The sequence below is a fragment of the Delphinus delphis genome, chromosome 16 (assembly GCF_949987515.2).
Source record: "Delphinus delphis chromosome 16, mDelDel1.2, whole genome shotgun sequence".
Lineage (NCBI taxonomy): Eukaryota > Metazoa > Chordata > Mammalia > Artiodactyla > Delphinidae > Delphinus > Delphinus delphis.
The window spans coordinates 41,254,344-41,276,482 of NC_082698.1; the positions used below are offsets into that span (position 1 = coordinate 41,254,344).

The 22,139-nt window shown below is 35.8% G+C and overlaps 1 protein-coding gene across 17 annotated transcripts in view; it reads right to left on the reverse strand.

Moving 5' to 3' along the window:
* Positions 1 to 22,139, reverse strand: part of PCDH15 (protocadherin related 15) — a 724,552-nt gene that overhangs the window by 405,002 nt on the left and 297,411 nt on the right. For 16 of the 17 annotated variants that reach the window (XM_060034587.1, XM_060034586.1, XM_060034585.1 and 13 more), the window contains 2 exons: positions 15,255 to 15,374; positions 4,249 to 4,359 (listed from right to left, as the gene is read on the reverse strand). In XM_060034587.1, the coding sequence (XP_059890570.1) occupies positions 4,249 to 4,359; positions 15,255 to 15,374 (231 nt within the window). The remainder of the gene's footprint in view (positions 1 to 4,248; positions 4,360 to 15,254; positions 15,375 to 22,139) is intronic. The other variant, XM_060034581.1, reaches the window with a different exon arrangement.

Consider the following 22,139-nt stretch of genomic DNA (forward strand, 5'->3'; position numbering starts at 1 on the left):
TAACCATAATACAGAAAGAGTTGGCTTGAAGATATCGATGTATAGAGATGGGTTTGATTTTTTTATGATTTAGGGTAATATCAAAATTGGAGTTTGTGGTGACAGAATGTATCAGAAGTTTCAACAAAAGGAAACCCCTGACTTTTGTACTTCTTTGAACTTCCTTTCCTAGATTTTTTTCTTTTTTCTGGAATTTCATTGCCTCATTGGCTATTCATATTTTTTAAAAAACGGTGTGGGTAATACTGTTGCAAAAATTCTAAAGAAAATAAGTGACAAGTTTTCTAATGTGGGTCACCCAAAACTCTTGCAATTTATTTAAGAATCATAACACGTTCACATGGATAAAAAATCATAACATGCTCACAACTACAAGAAATTTGAATGATTCCTTTTGCAAATCAATCAAATCTTTGTACTCTAAGCAAAGCCAGGCCAAATCTGAGTAATGTTCAGTAATTTATCATCAGACCTCTAGCTTCTTAGAAACCATCTACTTTAAAGTCCAAATTGATTGCTCATATTTCAGCTCTTCTTATGACTCCAAGATAATAAGTAGGTTTTTAATTGACATAGTTTACATTGTACATTGGTTTACATACCATCAATAAAATAATAATAACTACAAAGAATATAAAATAATAATTAAAAGATATTTTAATATATGGGTATCATTATTCTATATAAATATAAGAATATAAATTGTATAGATATTGATATATATGAGTAAGTAAATGTTTAACAGCCAACTGAGACAAGCAGTCCCGACTGAGGCTTGAGATAGATGGGTCCCAGGCAAGACATTTACAACTAGCCTCCTGTTTATACTTTGAGATAGAAATAACAACAGGAACAGGATGAATAGCTAGACTTTGTCTCCTGTGGACACTGTAAGATAACAGTAATGGCAGGGGAGGGAGGGGCTAAGTCTTTCTGGGGTAAAAGATAAGCAGGACACAACTCCCTTACTCTTGGGGTCAGGGAGACCTCCCAAATTACACTTGCACAGAAAGTTTCCTCAGGAAACGGGGTGCCAGACAACAGTAAGTTTTGCTAACTTCCCTGAGCCCCTCACACTGAAATCCATCTTGGCTAAAGAGGGCGAAGGCACATGGGGAGGGCCCTGAGACAAATCAGATAGGGGTAAAAGCAAGACGACTGGTCAGAGGAAAACAAAGACCTGGAAGCCTGCCCCCTTATAAATGATTTAAACTTCCCGAAGATGTGACTCTTACTGAGCCTGCCCATGTGTCTATCCACAATATTCCTCTCTTGTCCTCCAAAGGGGACAAAAGCCAGGGCAGTGTTGCAGCCAGGGTTGAATCCCTGGTTGGGGAACTGAGACCCCGTGTCAAGCTGCCGCAGCCATGGCTACACCACAGGGCCCCCAAGAACGTGACTTGGAGCATTTGTCACTTTCCATACTGTAAATATCTCCCACCATGGCCACAAATGAGGTCACTGTACTTGGAGTTGGAAAGAGATGTCCAAAATTGGCCCTCAAAGCAAGCGTGAGCCATCTTTTCAGCTCCAATAAGCCACTGTCTTAAGTAAGTTATATATCTAAAATGTAGAGGAAATAGGCATTTTTCTTTATAACTTGTGGGAATGTGATGTGCTGCAACAATTTGGAAGATAATATGGCATTACCTACTAAGATGAAAAGTATATGTATATGTATGTATGTATATACATATATATACATGAATATATACAATTTTTCTCATAGTAACTTTATCTTTTAATTATCTATTCATGAACAAGTAAGTACTGGTACTTAAGAGGTTTATGTAATACTGTAATGATATCAGAATATATTCCAAGCATTAGTTTAAGCACATTTTTGTTTGCTAACTTGCTAATCCTCACAAGAACCCTATGTGGTATATTTCATTAATATCCCCATTTTACTACTTAGAAAACTGACATACAGAGTATACCAAAAGTCACACGCTAGGAAATGGCAGAACTAGGATTTGAATTTGGGCAATGTGGTTCTAGAATTCATGCTTTTACCACTATACTATACTCCCTGCCTCTCAGGACAATCATGAGATTAGCTATCAGTTCTGTGCCAAAAACCAAAAATAAACAAAAAAACCTTAAGTATAGTTGAATAAATTGTGATATATCCTAATTTTAGTATATTATATAACTTTTAAAAGGATATAATCTGAAAACTTTTAAAAACACTAAAAATCTTATAACTTCCTATATTTAGCATTCACATTTTGTATCGCATAATTTACATTTGTATAAAAATTACTATTACAGATAAATTCATGTCTTCATTCAATTTCTCACCAATTCCATTCCTTCCTTTCGAGGATCCATGTATATCCTGTTATTTCATAATTTTATCCTTGAAATGCTAAAATCTTATCAGTCTTTCCCCAGTTATGAGTAGTCTAGCAAATTGGATTTGAATTGTCCCAGATGTCTTTATAAATAGTTTAAAGTAGATGACAAGTCAGAAGATTTATTTTATTTTATATTTCTTTAAAAAAAAACACCTCATTTTAAATTGCACAATAAAAATTAGCTTTCAAATCCATTCCATAGCAATCTGACTTTTCTGTAAATTTTATTAGAGATTCTGAGTCAGAAAGGAAAATTGTACCTTTTCTCCACATTTTCATTTACATAGGAAAAAAAGGGGTTCAGTGTTTTTGAGGAATGATGAGGGGCCCTCTTTAAGAGGTTTTACTTTTTCCTACATCTATAGTTTCTACTCTAGTCTCTGCTACTGAGCCCTAAGACAACCCACATTGAATTGGAAAAAAAGAAACAAAACAAGTATTTTGAATGAAAGTCTAGAAATCTGTCTTCAAAAAACTAGATTTCTATCTATACCTACCCACACACATATACTATATATGTAAACATGCATGCCCTTTCTGCTGAAATATCTCTAAAAAAGACAAAACATGGCCACTTAGCAACACTTTCTCGCATATAAACTTGTTCAGAACAGCTGATGGAGGATATTTCCTTTTGCCACTCCCTCTTGTCTTTCTGTTCAGCTATAAAAATATGATTACAATGCTTAGGGGTTATTAAAGGTACAGGCTGGCTTCAGAGTCTAACTACCTTTTCAGAATATGGCCCTGCCACTTATTATAGGAATTTTTTCAATGTCAGATGCTATCTGTCGCCAGCCCTGTTAGATTTTTTTTTACTGAAATACTAGCCCAATTCTCCTCCTTCCTAACAAATTATTATTATTTTTTCAATATGCCCAGCCCCAGGAGACGAACCATACTTGCTTGTCATCCAGAGATGATTGTCTCATTCCCCTTTACCACCTACAGACTTCCTTAACTTTACCGTCTGCTATGCTGACTCATATTCCTGTTCTGTGTGGGGAAGCTGGGTGGGAAGGAGCTTCCTCTCAGATAAAAGCAGACAGAATCAATGAACTTAAGAAGTTCTAGTTTTACCACCCTTATACTCAGACTTGAATTGCAGCCGTGATGCTTATGGTGCTGGTATTCACTAGCACCAGAGCCATAAGCATCACAACTGCAAATGGGACATAAGGCATTGGAAAAACAACCAAATTTCAGGAAAAGACGGATTTTAAGGACAGAGGGAACCTGAGTCCTTGGTGATATACTTGAACTGTCAAATCAACTCTTGAACCACATAAATCTAAGAATTTTATTAAAATAATAATGATAATGACAATAATAATGTTATACAAGCAATTGTTTTTCAGGTTTTCTGTTACTGCAGTCCATATATGTGGGTTATGATCATAGTAGCTTAGATGTAGTGAGCAACTACTCAATAAAAGATAAATGATTCAATAAATGATTCAACAGTTCTCTACCTTTAGTGTACTTTGAAGTTCCCTGGGGAGCTAATAAAAAATGCAGGTATTCCACTTCTACCTTCTGAAATTTTTATTCAGAGGGTCTGAGGTTGTGTCCAGGAACCTGCATTTCTTATACACTCCCAAGGTGATTCTGCTGCAGTCATTCGGTGGATCATGCTTTGAGAAATACTTCAGTATGAGCTAAAAACAAATTATTGAAGTGTATGAGTGATTCAAAGAGTGAAGAATACAGTGAGTGGGAATAATCTTCCTACCCCATTCCATCCCATTTCCTATTCAGAAGACTATAATATACAAATTACACTGAGCGCAGGGCTACCCTGTTGAGGTCACAGTGAGCACATACATTCTGGGCAAGTTCTGTACTTCATAAATTCAGAAGAGGAAAGTAAGAGAAATTAAACACTCACATTAGCTTGGATGATGACAAAGTAGCGAGTCTTGTCTTCGTAGTTAAGCCTCTTCCTTAACACTACATCTCCAGTCAACATAAGGGGGATTGCAAAGGTGTCATTGGATGTCTGCAAATAGGTAAAGATACACATTTGAGATCATCTGAACATAAGATGAATTAGACAATCTTATATTTCAGTTTAGTCCCCTAGAAAATTATAGACAACATGTTCATCATCTGAAAACAGGATGTGAGTGTAAGCTTCAGATTTAATATTCTTATTTCCAAAAACTTGTCATTCTGATCAATAGGTCTCACTTTTGATAATGATAACCAGGAAACTTACTTCTTGTAAGTTTTTCATATATTATTAGGGTTACCCATCAACAGCCCTGGGATACTTCTAAGCCCAGATATCTGAAAAATCTTTCCTATTACCATATTATCTTTTCACAATTTTTTTTTAAACACCGAAGAGTTCAAAGATTGCAATTTGTGATTTCTACCTAATATCCCTTTTCGACATTGGTGCCCATTCTGTATTCTCAGTATTTTCAAGTACTGTATTAAATACAACTATTAACTTGAAACTTTGTTTTTGTGAAAAAGAATGTGCTGTAGCTTGTTTTTTGTTTGTTTGTTTGTTTTGTTTTGTTTGTTTTTCCAAGCCTCAGAACTGCTGTTCATTAGTTAAGTCTCCTATCCTGACAGGGGTTGAGTTTCTTCTTGGCAACATGCAGGTTATAAGGGCAACTTCCAAAGTGCCTTCCAGCAATACTGCTGTAGCATGAGCAGCCCTCACTGTAAGACAGTATAGTCATTCCTCAAGGGAATATAATTTAGGAGATCTGTCTCTCAGTCTTAAAAAGACCTTACATCACTTTTTTGTTTTAGTGCCATTTTGAAGACTGATAAAATAGTCTCTAAATTATGACAACAAGTCAGTTTTACTTTTAGTATTGGAACTTTTTTGGTTGATTGTTTTGTGCAGTGGTAGGTGTGCAAGTGATTGTGGGCAGCAGATGAAATACTTAGATTCTTCAGAAAAAGGAGGAGGAGGTGGGGGAGAGGGAGGGGGAGAGGCAAAGCAGAAGGAAGAAAGCAGAAGAAGAGGGGAAGGGAAGGAAGAAAGAGTGTGTGCATGCTTGTCTGTGTGTGTCTGTGTTTATACACTCAGCTGACACAAGGGGAGTTACTTAGAAACAGCGTTAATGAGAGAACAGCTGACTCAAATCTTCTATCTCAAGTTCATTTGGGGGAATGTGGGCAAATTAACCTTCAATATCTAGAGTTGTGATCTCTCCCTCTCCATCTTTTTCTCCCTCCTTCTGTGACCCCCTCTCTTTCTCGTACACACACACAGAGTATACAATTGATAGATATTTTTTAATGATTTATTCTGTGTTCATGCAATTGGCTTTGCAGGTCTTTCTTGGATTCAGTCATTTAAAAAGTAACATCTTAAAACATAAATATAGAAAATGTGCCATAAAAGATATTTACAATTAAAAACAGGCGTTTGACATTTTCCCTAAATTTTTGCCTATTTAAACACTGCGGGACTCTAAACTATGCCAGGGAGAGTAAAAATTGTTTAATCTAAATATCTAAGTTAGTTATGGGGAATACTTTAGTTGATAATTGCCATATACACTGTAAAACACAACTCAGTGTGTTGTTATAGGGTTGTTAACTTTCAAAGACTCAATAACTGTAGAGACATATATCAATTCTAGCGTGTTTATGAAATATACGGTGGGTTGCTTACCGAAACACCACCTCATCCTTGGAGTCAGAACTCCAAATGAGTTCAGATAATTGGTGGCTTTGTGCTTTAGGGGAGGCTATGACCCTAAGTGGGGTGAGTTTTGACAAATCTAATCCTACCATGGAAAATCCACACTCTTTGCCAGTGATTGTTTTGGAAATGTACGTGAGAGCTAATTCTAAATAATCTGAAGAGTTTTTCTTAATTGTAAAGAGAGAGAGAGACAAGAAAAAAAAGTGTTCCCTTCTCTGCTTACAGATGCTTTTATAAGGATGTAAAACCTGGAACCATCAGCAGCCATTTTGGAACTATTGAAACAGTTAATCTAGAAGTAAACAAAATGCTGAAAATGGAAGAGCAGAAAATGAAAAGAAGCTGGCTCTGTGATATCTCTGAGTTGCTTAACAAATCCTGATACCTCCCCTTCTCTGAACAACCTGTTACAAGAGATAATACATGACTTTGTTGGCAAAGTCACTTTAAATTCAGTTTTCTATTATTTGCAACTGAAAGCACTTTGATAAATGATTATCTCCTGCCTATGTGTCCTCATCATACAGTCCCCTCTCTTTTCCATTTATGCCATGACTCTTTGCAGGTGACATTTGCTTTTAATTTTCTCCTGCCTAAACATTCTATCCCTCATTTCTCTGGATTATAAATCCTGCAAATCTTATTCAGTAAAATCTTATTTGTCATCCAATTTAGGATTAAATCTTTGCTCTTATGTTACATTATTTTTTCCAAACAGCATTTGTTATTTGTGCATTTTCTGCTTTCCCTCACAGATTTCTCAAGGATCTCTCAGTCTATGATGTGGAAATACTTACATTTATATTTCTAACCAAGTAACGTAATGGATGTTTGTGATCCTATTTTAGCTGATAATTTTCATTGGCTATTTATAGAATTATTACAAGCATTGTAGTTAGTAATTAAGGATTATATTGTTCTTAAGAAAATTTTTTAATTAAATCTAATTCTTATTAGCTAAGTCCATCTTTTATAGATATCTGAGATTTTAATTGTGCTAGGAGTTTCATAAATACTTATGTTCCAAGAAACATAAGGAGAATATCTGCTTTATGATCAATGCTGTTTATAAATTATTGCATATGAAAAGCCTTTGTGTTAAAATTAACTAACTTACTAATGAAACAAGTATTTATAAAGTATCCATTCTGTCTTGAAAAAACAGAATAATAATCATGAGAAAAATTAGAAACAAAATGTGGATAAATGTTTAGGGTGCTCTTTATTTGTCCTGTAGCAAAAAGAATATTGGATTAGATCAACTCAAAGTAAATGCCCTGCTGTAATGCTATTTCTAAAGCTCTACCTAAGGAGGAAAAAAAGAGCAAAATTTAGTAAGAAAATATGGTTGTTTTTTAAAATTATTATATGATAAGGCAATGTGACAATAATTTTCAAAGTTTAGAGTATATAAGGATCATAGAAATGTATCACTTAGATTGCAGATTCCAAGTCTATTCCTCCAAATTCCAGAAATTCTCAGAAGTCTGTATTTCTAACAAAACTCTTGGGTGATTCTCATGTAGAAAGTCTAGGTTTTACTTTGAGAAACACTAGACTAGAAGATAGAAAGGACCAAGTTAAGCATATAAGAGTTTTGGCATTTGCTTGTGATCTCAACTCAATAATAAGCTCCTATAATACATTTTTAAGATGGATAATTATTTCATTTTTCTTTATTTTGGAGCTAGTTGTGTTACGTTAACAAATTGACTTGATGTTAGATTGGGATGAACTTTTAAATATAACTTGAGTGAAGACTCTCAAAGGTAATAACATGTTGAGCATTTAATATTTTGCGATTTTAGTAGTTACTAAAATTGTGCTTTTCTAATTCAATCTGATTCCTTTAATAATAAATAATACGTCAGAAGGATCCCATAACTCTGATATAGATATATGTGTGTGTGAGTGTGCATGTGTATCAGTGTATCAAGAGTATCTCAGTCTTATACTCTTGTCAAAGAACTGTTTGAGGTGGAAAGGGAGGTAGAGTCTGCACCCTCCCTTCCTCTACCATTTATTTTCCTCTCCTCTCATCCTTAGAGATTTGGTTCATCAACAAAGGAGAGGGGTGTAGGAACACAGTCATATCCTTTTTCTTAAGCAACCTACATTTTTTGGAAATAAGGCCCTGACCCTCTTTCTGTTAATTTTGGACACTGCTCTGTAAAGCACGAACTAGCACTTGTTTCTTTGGGTGATGAGAATTTAAATGCTGACCTCTACCTGCCCAGTGTTAATCAGGTCATTCCAATAATGACTAAGCCTCTTAATACCCACAGGCCCCAAACATCTGCTCTCCATCAGGAAAGGTCCACTCACAACTCCCTGGCAGTTTGGTGTCTCAGTAACTGTCAGACAAGGGGCAATTCTCCACTTAGTAAATGAGGGCATAGGGCAGTTTAAATGATTTTATCACTGTTGGAAGGATGAGAAAAAGTGTAGGAAGCATGTGTAATGCCCTTCCTTCACACACACACTCACATGACTTAAGCAAAGAAGGGAGATGGAATGTTGACACTAACAATTCCGTGTTTCTCCAGAGTTGATTCCATCCCCCCACAGCCCTCTTTATTAACCTGTGGGAAGCTGAATCAGTACCAACGTAGATAAAATGACACCTCTCTGCTACTCCTGTAAGGAGGTGTTGGGCTCCACAGTTGGAGATGATCTGGAAATGGACTATGAGGTACTTAGTGTTATTTGTTCTCAGCTGAGAACTCTGGTAATTCATCATTTTCTAATAAGCAGAAAAGATTCTGTTTGGCTTCTCATACCTATGCTATATTTACAAATACTGTTTTTGATATTATCCATTCAACTGTAAGGACTAGATATTCAGTTCAAAAGAAGAGAGATTTTTGAGACCTGCACACACACAGACACACACATACACATATACATGTATATCTATTTCCTGGTTATCTAATGACAGAACCAAGGTACAAATATGCTTTACTGGGCCTGTAACTGCGAAGTGGTGGGAACTTAGGTAACAAGGAAAACATTTCTCAGTCTCTCAGAGGCTGTTAAGTTCTCTTATTATTGTTTTTCTACATTTTTTTGGAATCTCTCTCTCCCCTCTCTCTCTTTCTTCATCACCTCTAATCTCTCTCTCTCTTTCCCCATTTGTTCATGTTGAACAGGACTGTGACTTTATCTCTTAGTTTGAATAAACAGCACCAACTCTGTGTCCCAATCAGTCTGTAGTTGGTCTTAAGCTTGTCGTGGATTAATCAGGCCACCATGCCATTAGCTGCTGAACCATCCATGGTTTGGTGTGACTCCCCTAATCTGAATTACCTGAAGTGAAAAGTGGAGGATTAAGTAAGATCATGTAGCCCTTGTCTACTCAAAAGGGACTATGATTTGAGCAGCAACATTCGTTTGCTCCTAGTAGAATACCAACACTCTGATAATTGTTTCTCTACTTCATACACACTCATTCCTCCCTGCCACATAAACACACACAAATATGTATATGCACATTTAGGGGTGAAGGAAAGATTACAATGCAGTTCCTGTCACCTTCTTCTAACCAATTTCGTAGGAAATTGTATTTAGAAGTTTCTATTTGGCTTCAAAAGTCCATATGTTATAAATTTAAAATGTCACAGACTCACAGTTAAACAACCTGGGTTCAAAGTTTTACACAACGAAGGACTTTAGGCAATGACCTAATTAAACACAAGTGTTCACAAAGCTCATGCTTTGTGACCTCCTAGAGGGGTGGGATGGGAAGGGAGGGAGGGAGACACAAGAGGGAAGAGATATGGGGATATATGTATATGTATAACTGATTCACTTTGTTATAAAGCAGAAACTAACACACCATTGTAAAGCATTTATACTCTAATAAAGGTGTTAAATAAATTAAACAAATAAAATATCCAAATGATACCTATTATATTAATAATTTCCTTTTTCCAAATAAGATAAACTCCCCAAAATGAAAAATTCCACACAATACATGACAAATTATTCTCCTCATTTTTCCTGAATCTTTCTTTTTCCTTTCTTTTCTTTTCTTTTCATGTTTTAAAATATAATTAGTTCAGTGTATTGTAGATGGCCTTAATTTTTATTACCATGAAGGCACAAAAAAATAGTATTTTACAGTAACTGTGATGAGCATAGTACAAATCCTCTTAGTTTGCTCTCTAGCGGACACCAATAATGAGGTATTTACTAAATTATTTTCATCTGAAAATATCAGACGAGAAAGGATAGGTTATGATGCAAGAATAAAACCCCCAAATTAACAGAATTTTTTAAAATTAGAATTTTTTATTTCGTACCCATTCTACATATCTACACTAACACATGTCAGCAAGTGGGCTCTGTTTATGTTTTCACTCAGGGACTCGGGCTAATGCATGTTTCACCTCAACATGTTTTTCTCCAATCACTGCAGCAGTGGGAGGGGAAACGGTGACTTGTATTTGATTCTTTGCGCCCATATCTCATTAGCCAGAGCAAGTAATTTTCTCCAACCCAAAAAAGTTCACTTCTGGCATGTCTCCAAAAAGAGAAAGAGACAGAAAGTTTTGGAAAATAACACAAATGCTTTCGCTTTAAATTTGGTTAATCAGTTAAGCAGTTCGTCATCCCCAAACTTCTTCTTTCTTTATTCTAGATAAAATTCAATAAAAACAATGGCAAAAAAAAAGTGCAATTTAAATTCTTCTGATTTTGTTAATAGGTTAAATAAAAGTGCTTTGTTTCAGTGAAGAGTTTACAACATTTGACAATTTAATTTTTTAAATTTTATTTTGGATAGTAAAAATGTCTGATTCTTATTTATTCCACATCTCCTAGTATAATTGTTCATCTACATCATAAAGGAAATACAGGTGTGGTAAAAAGGATCCTAATAATGCAAATGATTATTTTCAATTTATCCTCTATTAAAACCAGAATAGAACCTTCATTTCCTCTATTTTTTTTCCACAAACTTAAACAAAAAGACTCAAAAGTGCTTTTCCAAAGTAGATCAGTTTATACTACTTTCAAAATGATGATAATAATACTGAACATTATAGTAGGTATGACAGATTCTTAAGGGAGGCCTCTCTATCCCCACTTGCTGACAAGCAACTCATACCTTTGTGTAATCCCCTCCCCTTGAGCATGGGAAGGACCTCTGACTTGCTTCTAACCAATAGGATATGGCACAGGTGATAAACTGTCACTCTTGTGATTGCCTTATGTCATATAAGACTCCATCCTGCAGACTAGCTCTAGATACTCTCCTTGCAGGTTTAAGGAAGTAAGCAGTCAAGGAACTAAGGGTGGTTTCTAAGAGTTGAGAGCAGCCTCCAGCCAACATATAGCAAGAGGCCAAGGCCCTCTGTCCTACAACAATAACGGAACTAATTCTAACAGCAGTCTGAGTTTACTTGGTAGGGCATTCTTCCCTACTCAAACCTCCAATGAGAACTAATCTGGGCAACATGTAGATTCTAACCACATGAGAACCTAAGCAGTTCAGCTTAGGTTAAGCCACAGAAACTAAACAAAATGAAAGTGTGTTGTTTTAAACCACTAAGTTTGTCATCCAACAGTAGATAACTAATACATTATGCTAATTACCAAGCCTTGTCTAAAGGATTGGTGGTGACATATAGTACTGGTAATTGGTAACTACTACATTTGATGAGTCAATAATTTTAAGTGATATTATATTTTTACTTCTCTGATATTTAGGAACACATTACTATGAGGGTATCCTCATATTAAAAACAATATGCTCACTATAAATGAAAAGATGGGAAACTCACCAAAATTACAAACTATAAAAACTATAAAAATATGGAAAATTTAGACCTGAAGATTATACTATCTGAAATTTAAAAAATAATAAATAAAAAAAGACAATTGGATACATTGGATAGTTTTAAGAATAGAATGGAGATGGCAGAGAACACTGTAACTTTGAATATAGATCAATAGTAAACACCCAGCTTGCAACCAAGTAATTAAAATATGTTGAAAATATATGAACAGAGCCTGTACCTGTGGAACAGTATTTAAATGCCTAATATGCCTGTAATTGGAGTCTCAGAGGGAGGAGTCAGGGAAATGGCATGAAAATATTAAACAATAGTGCCTGATAATTTCTTTCACTGGTGAAAGACAAATTTAGAGATTAAAGTTCAGCAAAACCCCTAAAAAAAGACAATTACAAAGAAAACTATACATTGGCATGCTCCCATGGTCAAGTTACCAAGCACTCAAAATTAAAATAAAAATCTTGAAAACAGTCAAAGAAAAATGGCACATTACATACTGGAAACATAATTCAAATTTCCATTGTCTTCCCTTATCAGAAACACTAGAGGCCAGTGTTTAAAGTGATGGGAAGAATTAATTAAAACATACTTTGGGGCTTCCCTGGTGGCGCAGTGGTTGAGAGTCCGCCTGCCAATGCAGGGGACACGGGTTCATGCCCCAGTCCAGGAAGATCCCACATGCCGCGGAGCGGCTAGGCCTGTGAGCCATGGCTGCTGAGCCTGCATGTCCAGAGCCTGTGCTCCGCAACGGGATACATTCATAAATTTCTACAAGGATGACTTGGATGATGTAAATGAGTGAAGTGATGAGGGTAAAAATGGATATACATATATTGTCTGAGTGACAGAAGTTTGCTTAATGGGAAAACATTAATTCAACCGTAGCTGATGCTGTCTTATTGGAAATCAGGACCAGGGTTGTCATACATCTATTTCTCAAGAGAGAAGAGAAAACTAAATTTGGATGTGAAATTTCATGATTTTTAGATTTTGGCTCAGAAATTATTTAAAATAATTTGTGGCCAAACAAAATTTTGTGAGTTGAATGAAACTCCAGGTCACTAATTTGTGATTTCTGCTAATGAATAATGTAGCATCAGACGGAAAACAAACAAAACAAAAAATAACCTAGGGAAAAAAAAATACCCTGAGATTTTTAAGTAGAACAGACCAATCTACACCTTTTACTATTTACCATACAGTGTGAGACTAATTTTAAAGAAATTTTTAACTGTGGTTGCAAAAGCCAGAGGGGGCCACATTTTCAGGTTACATATATTTGTAATACATACAAGTTTGTTTTAACTCTAAGAAATAAGCAGGATAATATTATGATGCTATTAATTATAAGCAGAATTTCTAGAGATTTAACAATTTAGGAATATAAAAGTCATCAGATAGCTCTTTCTCAGAGATTTTATAAGAGAAGAAACTGGCATTGAGGTTTGCATTAACTCTCTATGATGATTAAAGATGGATTCTCTCTGTAAGGATGTGACTTGGTTAATGCTTTCTCTTCCAATATACCCTAACTTAAGTGCCGTCATGATGTCTTATTCTTTTGCCTCACTGAATTAGAACCATGCCCAGAGAATTTCTTTCGTTAATCCATAGTAGCGCTAGCTTGCTAAAGTACATTGTTTTTTCTTCTTTTGCAATTTGGAAACTGCATGTGAATGATTGGTTTATTCAATCTGTAGGTAATAAAAAGTACATATCATATTTCATGCCAAGCCCAGAAATCTCTGAAAAGGGGAAGCATTCAGAAGGAATTACTGCATAGCTAACAAGGAATTTCAGCCTCACAAAACTTCTAAAAGATACATTCCAAGGAATACATTTCTGTCTCGCACTATAGCTAATCCTTGGGTAGGTTTGCAATGTAATAAATATTTCCCTAAAATACATGGCCTGGTCATTCTATACTTTCTTGGAGTTTCATTTTTACAGCTTGAGGAGTAAAGATTAGGAAATGACCTTCATAAAATATAAGCTAGAAACATGACATACACATACATTATTTTAAAAATCTAAATAGTAAAGAAAATAAATGGTTTAGAAATATTCTGTATAGTCAGCTGCCTATTTCTACTTAAAAAAAAATGTTTCTCTTGCCCTTTTCCCTTCTGCTGTTTCTTTGATCTTTTCCATTCGACTTCTGTGTAACCCCTCATACTTATTGTCCTTTTCTGTCACATTCTCATCATCTCCCCATCTCTTGGTTTCATTACCTCTGTCTATAAACATGTGGAGGCATACATTTTAGGGGAAAAACAAAAACAAAATCCCCCCAAATATTCCCTTGACTCTGCTATACCCATGGGCCTTTTGTTTTGTTTTTAAATTTTTTTTGAAAATTTTAACTCAAGTGCTGCAACTATTTTCTTAGAGCACAACAGAGGAAGAGTGGAGCACATATTACTCTGAAATCGAGTCCTGACTCTCCAGCTTAGAAGTGGGTGTGTGTTACCAGGCAAGTCACGTCACCTATGAACCTGTGTTCGCTTCTATGTGATAGAGATACTACTACTAACTAATTGATTTGTGAGAATAAGATGAGGAAATGCATTCACAATTCACTTAGTTCTCACAATCAATTTGTGAGGTAGATCTTATTGAGAGCTCTTAGTCTCTACAATTTCAACAGGTTTTTTAAAATTGTTTAAAGCTTATATAAGAAATATATAATTTAAAAACAAAGATACAATGTTAACTTCACCACTTTTATGTTCCTAATATTAAACCTAAAGGAGAAGCATTAATTTAAAAAGTCACTTAAGTGATTTTAAAACTATGCTTTGGGGAGCCCTTGGTGTTCTGAGAAGCTGCCTCTGGGAAAAGAGGAAGGGAAAGATGGCAGGCAGGACTTCCAGCTCTAGCTTCAAGAAAACAATTCTTATTTTATTTGTGTTACATATACTATATCATTGGGAAAAATAATTTCACAGCCTAAGGCACAATGCAGAAGCCCCACTGTCTAACGCAAAAAAAACAAAAACTGAAAAACCTATTGCTAGAGGCTTTGTCCTCTTCTCTACCTCAGGTTTCATTGGTGGAGAAGGGGCAGTGGTGGTATTAATTTGCAAGTTCCATAAAGCATACGCATCACATTGGTAATATCATATCCAATGATTTACTTAGAATGCTTAGGAGTCCACTAACATAATGGAAATTTAATTAAAATGACATATTATACCTATGAATACATTTTAAACTTTTACCTGCAAAACTCACCAAAAACTAGCTTTTATAAGTATAGCACAAATATTTTTTAAAATGTAATTTTGAGATAGTTATTAATAATAGTATAATTACTAATGTGGTTCCATGAGCTGAGCAATAGAGAAATATAATAAATATCAGCTGAAGTAAATATTAATTTTATTCCTTATAGTGAACTCACATTGCAAGTAGATATTTACATACCGGATCATCTGGATTATATTGAATAACATATTCTATCTGTCCATTTGGGCCATCATCTATGTCTGTAGCTCCATTGTCTCCTGAAAATCCTGTAAATACTGTGGTGCCAACTGGAGTGAGCTGAAAAAAAAACAAAAGAAAAACTGTCAATTCTCATTTGATCAACAGCACACCAGAAGTGTTCTGGCACAAAAACCAGACATTTGTTACACAAAGGAAAAAAGCAGGCAGTTGCCCACAACCAGAGATCTGAAGTATTTCAAAAGAACACTTGCAAACACATGAGTTCCTATAAAGTCTGAAATTTCCAACGCCATGGTCCTTGCTTTGGATAAAGAAATAGAAGGCCCTGATTCAGTGTGAAGCGCATTTGGACCAATTTATGATCATTAGCATCTTAGCTCCTATGGAGAAATGCATCTGCTGTTCCTCCTTAAAAAAACCTTGATGCATTAAGTTATCTACAAACTAGGATTTAAACTGTAAGAAGGAATTAGTTACTTTATTTTAAAATCAAAAACCATTTCAGAGAGATCAATGAAATCCAGTCGGTAATTACATGCAAGTGGCAAATCTAAGGGAGAGAGTTGGAGACAATGGATTCCCTGTCTGTCAGAGGAGAGAGAAAGCTGGGATTTTCTTTAGTGCTTGTAGTATCGGTTAAGTAGAAAGCCATTGTGTGACAGAATTGAAGAAATGGTAATATCTTTTCATTTTGGATTAAAACAAAACATAAAATGGCATATAAGACCATGATTTCACATTTGGCCTGAGCATCTAGCTTTATTTCTTATTGATCTCCAACAGAGAATCACTGTTGTTTTCTCTTACTTGTAGGTCTTTGTATTCCTACATCCACAGTCCTGTCTTCAAGCTTTAGCTGGGATCCTTCTCATTAGTTACATTTCAACTTAAGTAAGTATTGCCTTCTTCTAAACCATTCCTGACAGAATTTCCCTACCCCACATCAGAACATGGCACCCTTTTCGTTACTCTTATATTTCACACTTTACTTCTCTAATCATCACACTGTCACAATGAATAAATGAATTTAGTCAATAAACATAAGCTTTATGCCTCTAAAGAACACAGACTTTTAAATTTTATTCTGAGATATGTTTTGTTAGGTTTTAAATGGGATTCCTTAATGGAGAAATAGTTTCAGAGAGAAAAAGAAGGAGTTATCTCATTTACTTCTATTTTCAGGGACTACAGGCGCAGATATCTGCAGGGATATCAGGCAATGTAAAAGAGTGAAGCAAGTCTCATGGGAATGGTGGCAACTGGGGAACACTTCCCCCTCTAAAATGGTAGCTGCTACTCAGCCTCAGCAAATTCTTGCCATAATGAAATATGGAGCCAATGTTACTACATCTTCTAATGTTCTGATTTTATAAGAAATCTCTTGGTTCTAAAGTCAGCAACAGATTTTAGAGAATTAAACTATGAATTTAATGCCCCCCCATACATCCTTTGGCACAGCAAACACAGGAGTTTGCAACCTCTGATTTAGAAAAATAATACAATTATGATTAAAGAAGTGATTTTAAAACTGTGCTTTGGGGAGCCCATGCTTTGGGGAACTGTGAGTACAAAGTAGCGTATTTATAAAGTCAGCTCTCCTGGCAGGCAGCTTTTAAAGGCAAACTTTGACTTTCTGCAGCTCAAAGAGAACTGAGGATAAAGTGAGAGGAGATAGTTTTAATAGCACATATATGAACACGGGCACACCTTTGGAAATGTTAGTTAACAAAAAGGCTTCCAATCCAACATTTTAATATTTTTTTAATGTAATCCCTGTCCCCAAAGACATCATTCTCTCTTATAAAAATTCACCCACTCCTATGTAGTTGTGCCTTGGTTTTTAAATTATGAAAATTTAAAACTGAATGGCAACAAGTTGTTTCCAGATATCTAATAAAACAAACTTAGAGTATTTAAATGCGGCGAGCCGTTTCTGACCGGCAGAATAACGAGCCGCCACACGCAAGATTCTTCTCGTATCACACTTTATTGGAGCACAGCTTGGTTGAAGAAAGATGGAAGGAAGACCCCGCAATCCTATAGCAGTCTGCTTATATAGGGATTAAGAACATGTGTCGCTCTGTGATTGGCTTTCGCCGGTGGTGCGACTTGTGAGCCAGCATCGGATAGGTCGCTGCTTTAGCCAGAAGTGCCTGAGTGAGCAGGACCCTATCTCGATGTGCCCTAATGCGCACACGACAGACCAACCAGAGACACAGCATAATCCCAAATACACAGCAGACTCCAAAGATTCCTACCCCCACCCACTCCCCAAAGAAGGAAAAGGCAGAAGAGAGCCAAGAGGCAAAATCTCCAAAGGCAACGGGCTCCAGCCCGGCAGCACTCAGTTGCACAATCTGAATAATCCTTTGTGGAATTCCAACTAATACAAAGACTTCGATTAAGAATCATCAGGAACATCCAGCTCAGCATCTTCTCTGAAGTTTTCTTCAACAATTCTCGTCAGTCTTGATGGCACCCAGATCGGATCTTGATCCGACGGTTCACTCCGTGTGTCGAGTTCTGAATCGGTCCTCCATGCAGGGCGCGAAGTTCCCGGGTTTCGGCACCACTTGCAGCGAGCCGTTTCTGACCGGCAGAATAACGAGCCGCCACACGCAAGATTCTTCTCGTATCACACTTTATTGGAGCACAGCTTGGTTGAAGAAAGATGGAAGGAAGACCCCGCAATCCTATAGCAGTCTGCTTATATAGGGATTAAGAACATGTGTCGCTCTGTGATTGGCTTTCGCCGATGGTGCGATTTGTGAGCCAGCATCGGATAGGTCGCTACTTTAAAACCTCATTAGTATACTTAGCGCAAGCGCAGTGGCCACAGGAAGGATGACTCAGCTTATTTCAGCTTCCTGCCGCGTAGCAGTTAGCTGACCGCGCCCTACATTTAAAGATCTTTGTTGCCAAAGTAAATAACTGTGCCACAGAGTTGAATTAAAAAATTAAAACCAAGCAAAAGACAAAAGGAAACAAACCAAAAAACTTGAACAATAGGTATCTGAAATTTTTGAAAATAGACTTCTGCCCCTACTTTAAAAATGTGGTATTTAGTTGTTGACAGCAAAGGACTCAAGTAGTATATCAAGTTATTAGTTCAGCATTTTATAAGTGAGTTTTGCTCCCTTCCATATGTACAAATGTTGTACATTTAGGCCAAACATCTTAGCACAAATTGTTCGTTTTCACTACTGGAATAAGTAAACATCTACACACAGACATACACATGTAAAATGCAACGTTAAAATGGACCCATAATTGAGCTACACACATTTATTCATTATCTACCACGCGAATGGTGGACCTGTTCAGATATAGGCTAGCGTTTGGAATCTTTGAAGCTAACATAAGAGAAATAGCTAAGAAAAAAGAGGGTTAAGGCATTTTGTTTTAATATGGAAGGTCTGGCAAGAGTAAAATGGGTGCAAGAGTAAAATGGGGCAAGAGTAAAATGAAATGGCCTATACCAGATGCAAACAAGCAAAAGAGAGAGCATGCAAAATGGGTTTAACAAATAGATTTCAGCAACTTATTTCACTCATTTTCTTTATATATATACCCAACAGAAATATATACATATCTATGTACACAACAAAAATATGTACATATCTATGTACACATACACATATCACATATATAAATTCACACATATCACTGTTACTTATTCTTATTACAGAGACATGGCACTCTAGTGCTTTCTGAATTTCTAAATATTATGTGGAGGTTGAAAATCTTCACAGGACAGTCAGGTTGTTTGTTCTACCTGTGTTGCGCTATACATTATTATTTACAATTTTCAGGGCACATCTGCCATACAGATGGTCATGTTCTGTGCCCTTTAACATTTCAAAGAGTCTCAGAAATATAAATTTGGTTTTCTGAAGAGCATTCTATTCATGGGATGATTATCAGCTTGGGCACCTGCCTGAGGGTTTCACTTACTTATTTAGTTCATGTCTTTTTCCACAAATGATTTTATACAACTACTGGGACAATAAAGAAAAATGCATAAATGTACACATAAGTTAAAGAAAATAAAGCCAGAAAATTCAATATTTCAAGAAGATGCATAAGAGAAATCTGAATGTAAAAGGTGAGCAGTTCTCAGTTAATTGATTATCCTGTGAGCCACAGGATAATCTAAGAAAAGAGAAAATTTTCCTGAGCCAACCTAAGAAAAGAGAAAATTTTCCTGACTAATCTTACTTGCAATATTTCCCCACAGAAGTATTGTATTCACAGTTTCATATAAATATAGTTGATTCTCATCATCCATGGTAGTTCTGTACTATAAAGACACCATGAACACTGAATTAACAAATACTGAACCAATGCTCCTAGGGGGAATTCAAGGTTATTACATTGCTGAGGGGAATACAGGATTAAGTTCCTGCAAGCCTCTGGTTACAACATTTTCATCAACAAATCAATACATAACCTTGTTTTATGGTTGTTTCTGTTTAAAAACACTTTATTTAATATGTTTGGTCTATTCTACTGTAGATGCTCTATATTGCACTTTTCATTTTATTGTGTGAATTATTCAGCTCCAGAATTTGTTTGGTTCTTTTTTTTATGATTTCTATCTGTTTGTTAAATTTCTCATTTTGTTCATGTCTTGTTTTCCTAATTTCACTGAATTGCCTTTCTGTGCTTTCTTGTAGCTCATTTAGTTTTCTCAAGACAGTTATTTTGAATTCTTTATCAGGTAAATCACCAAGTTCCATGTTTTGGAGTTTGATTACTGTAGGATAATTGTTATCTTTTGGCGATGACATGTTTCTTTGATTCTTTGTGTTTCTTGGAGATTTGCATTAGCTGCTTTCGAATTTGATGTAGCAGATACCTCCTCAAATCTTTTGTAATTATGTTGCAGATATTTTTCTTGGTCCCGCTTACATCTGGGGTTTTCTTCAACCTTGTATGAATACACCGCATACGTTGCTCCAACAGAGGGCTGGAATCTCTCCTCGAGAGGAATGGACTTTTACAAAGTCTCTTTCATCCACAGGTGTCTGCCCAAGTCAATACTACCCAGGTTTCCCCAGACCATGACCCAGAGGAGTTGGGGCCATTTCACTGCTCAGCCAGTTCAATGGCTTCTGCTAGTTCAAATTCCAAACCAAGGTCTCTCTGCCTATTACCCAATGCACAGGTGGGCAGAACTACTTCCAGGTCTCTTTGCATATAGTGTTGGATCCCACAACTACAGCAGAGGTACTTTTGTTCATAGATAGATGCTAATTTTTATTTGTTCAAAGCGGGGACATAAAGAAGGGACATCTTACACTACGATAATGTTGATGTCACTCTAGGGCACCTTTATATTCAGCAAAGAAATGGTATGTTGTTCATTTTGAAGAAAATATTGAGAAGGATGAATCTTGGAAAGCACTCCATAAATCATAATATGGTGTTAAATGTACATATTTAGTGATAGGGTAATGCCACTGGCATCAATAGCCTTGTATTGATAGGTAACAATAATCTCCTGACATTTATATCTATTATATATTTCTTGGAGTCTCATGTAATATATTTACATGAAAACTGACATTTTGGTAGAAATAAAATGCTAAAATATATAATTTCTGAATATCTAAAATAGTTTTTTTATACACATTTTAAACCAATGCCTTCCGATAGACTTCAATGGCTTTAATGATTAAAGAGAAAATGTACAAGAGTCCAGAAGAAAAAAATATTTTTTGTAATAAACACAACTAAAATAACACCACTTGAACTAGGAAATAATTGATACAAATGATGCTATTATCCAGTTTTGAAAACCATCTCAAGAAAAAGGCACCCCAAAGGAATAATTTAAAATGCAATTGGTGTGATATTACTTTCTTACATACTTCATCAAGAATCCAAGTGTTTGGTTTTCCCCTCCCCTCTAAAAAGGATAGAACTTCTGAAGGGTCATGGACATTAAATAAGCTGAACTAGAATTCACTATATAATGATTTACATATAATAATCATTTAATGACAGAACACCAACAATGGTAGTGGGTGCTCTATATCTACTCATAGACATTATCAAAACAGAAACATTGTCTTTAGTGGAGCAAGATTATGTGTAAGTCTATATTGGACTAATACATGTTTATTTTTCAGTTACAAATATTGTAATCTGACTTACTGTGTACTAGACAGCTATTTTGCACCAATTATTCTCTTAAAAACAAACACAAATGATTTTCTCCTATATTTTTGTAGCATGAATCCATCCTCCTTGTAATTGTTAATTTTATGCCTCAACTTGACTGGGCCATGAGTTGCCCAGATATTTCGTTAAATATTATTCTAGGTATGTCTGTGAGGGTATTTCTGGATGATATTAACATTTGAATTGGTAGACTGAGTAAAGCAGATTGCCCTCCCAAACATGGGTGGGCCTCATCTAATCCACTGAAGACCTGAATAGGACAAAAAGCTAGTAAGGAAGAATTCATTCTCTGTCCCTGACTGTCTTCAAGTTAGGACATCTGCCTTCTCTTGCCTTCAGACTTGGACTCAGATTGGAATCTAGACAATCAATTCTCCTGTTTCTCAGACTTTGGCCTTGGACTAGAACTATACCAGCTGGGTCTTCAGCTTGACAACTGCTAATCTTAGAACCACTCAGCCTCCATAATCGTGTGAGCCAATTCCTTATAATCAATCTCCCTTGCTATATCCCTAAATCAATCAGCCTATCTATCTATCTAATCTATCTATCACCTATGTATCTCTCAGTTCTGTTGACTAATACACTCCTGATCCAGTTTCTCAACAGTGAACAAATAAAATTGAGTATTTGATTTTTCACAGGTAAAGATTCATTTCCCATCTTCTAACTCAT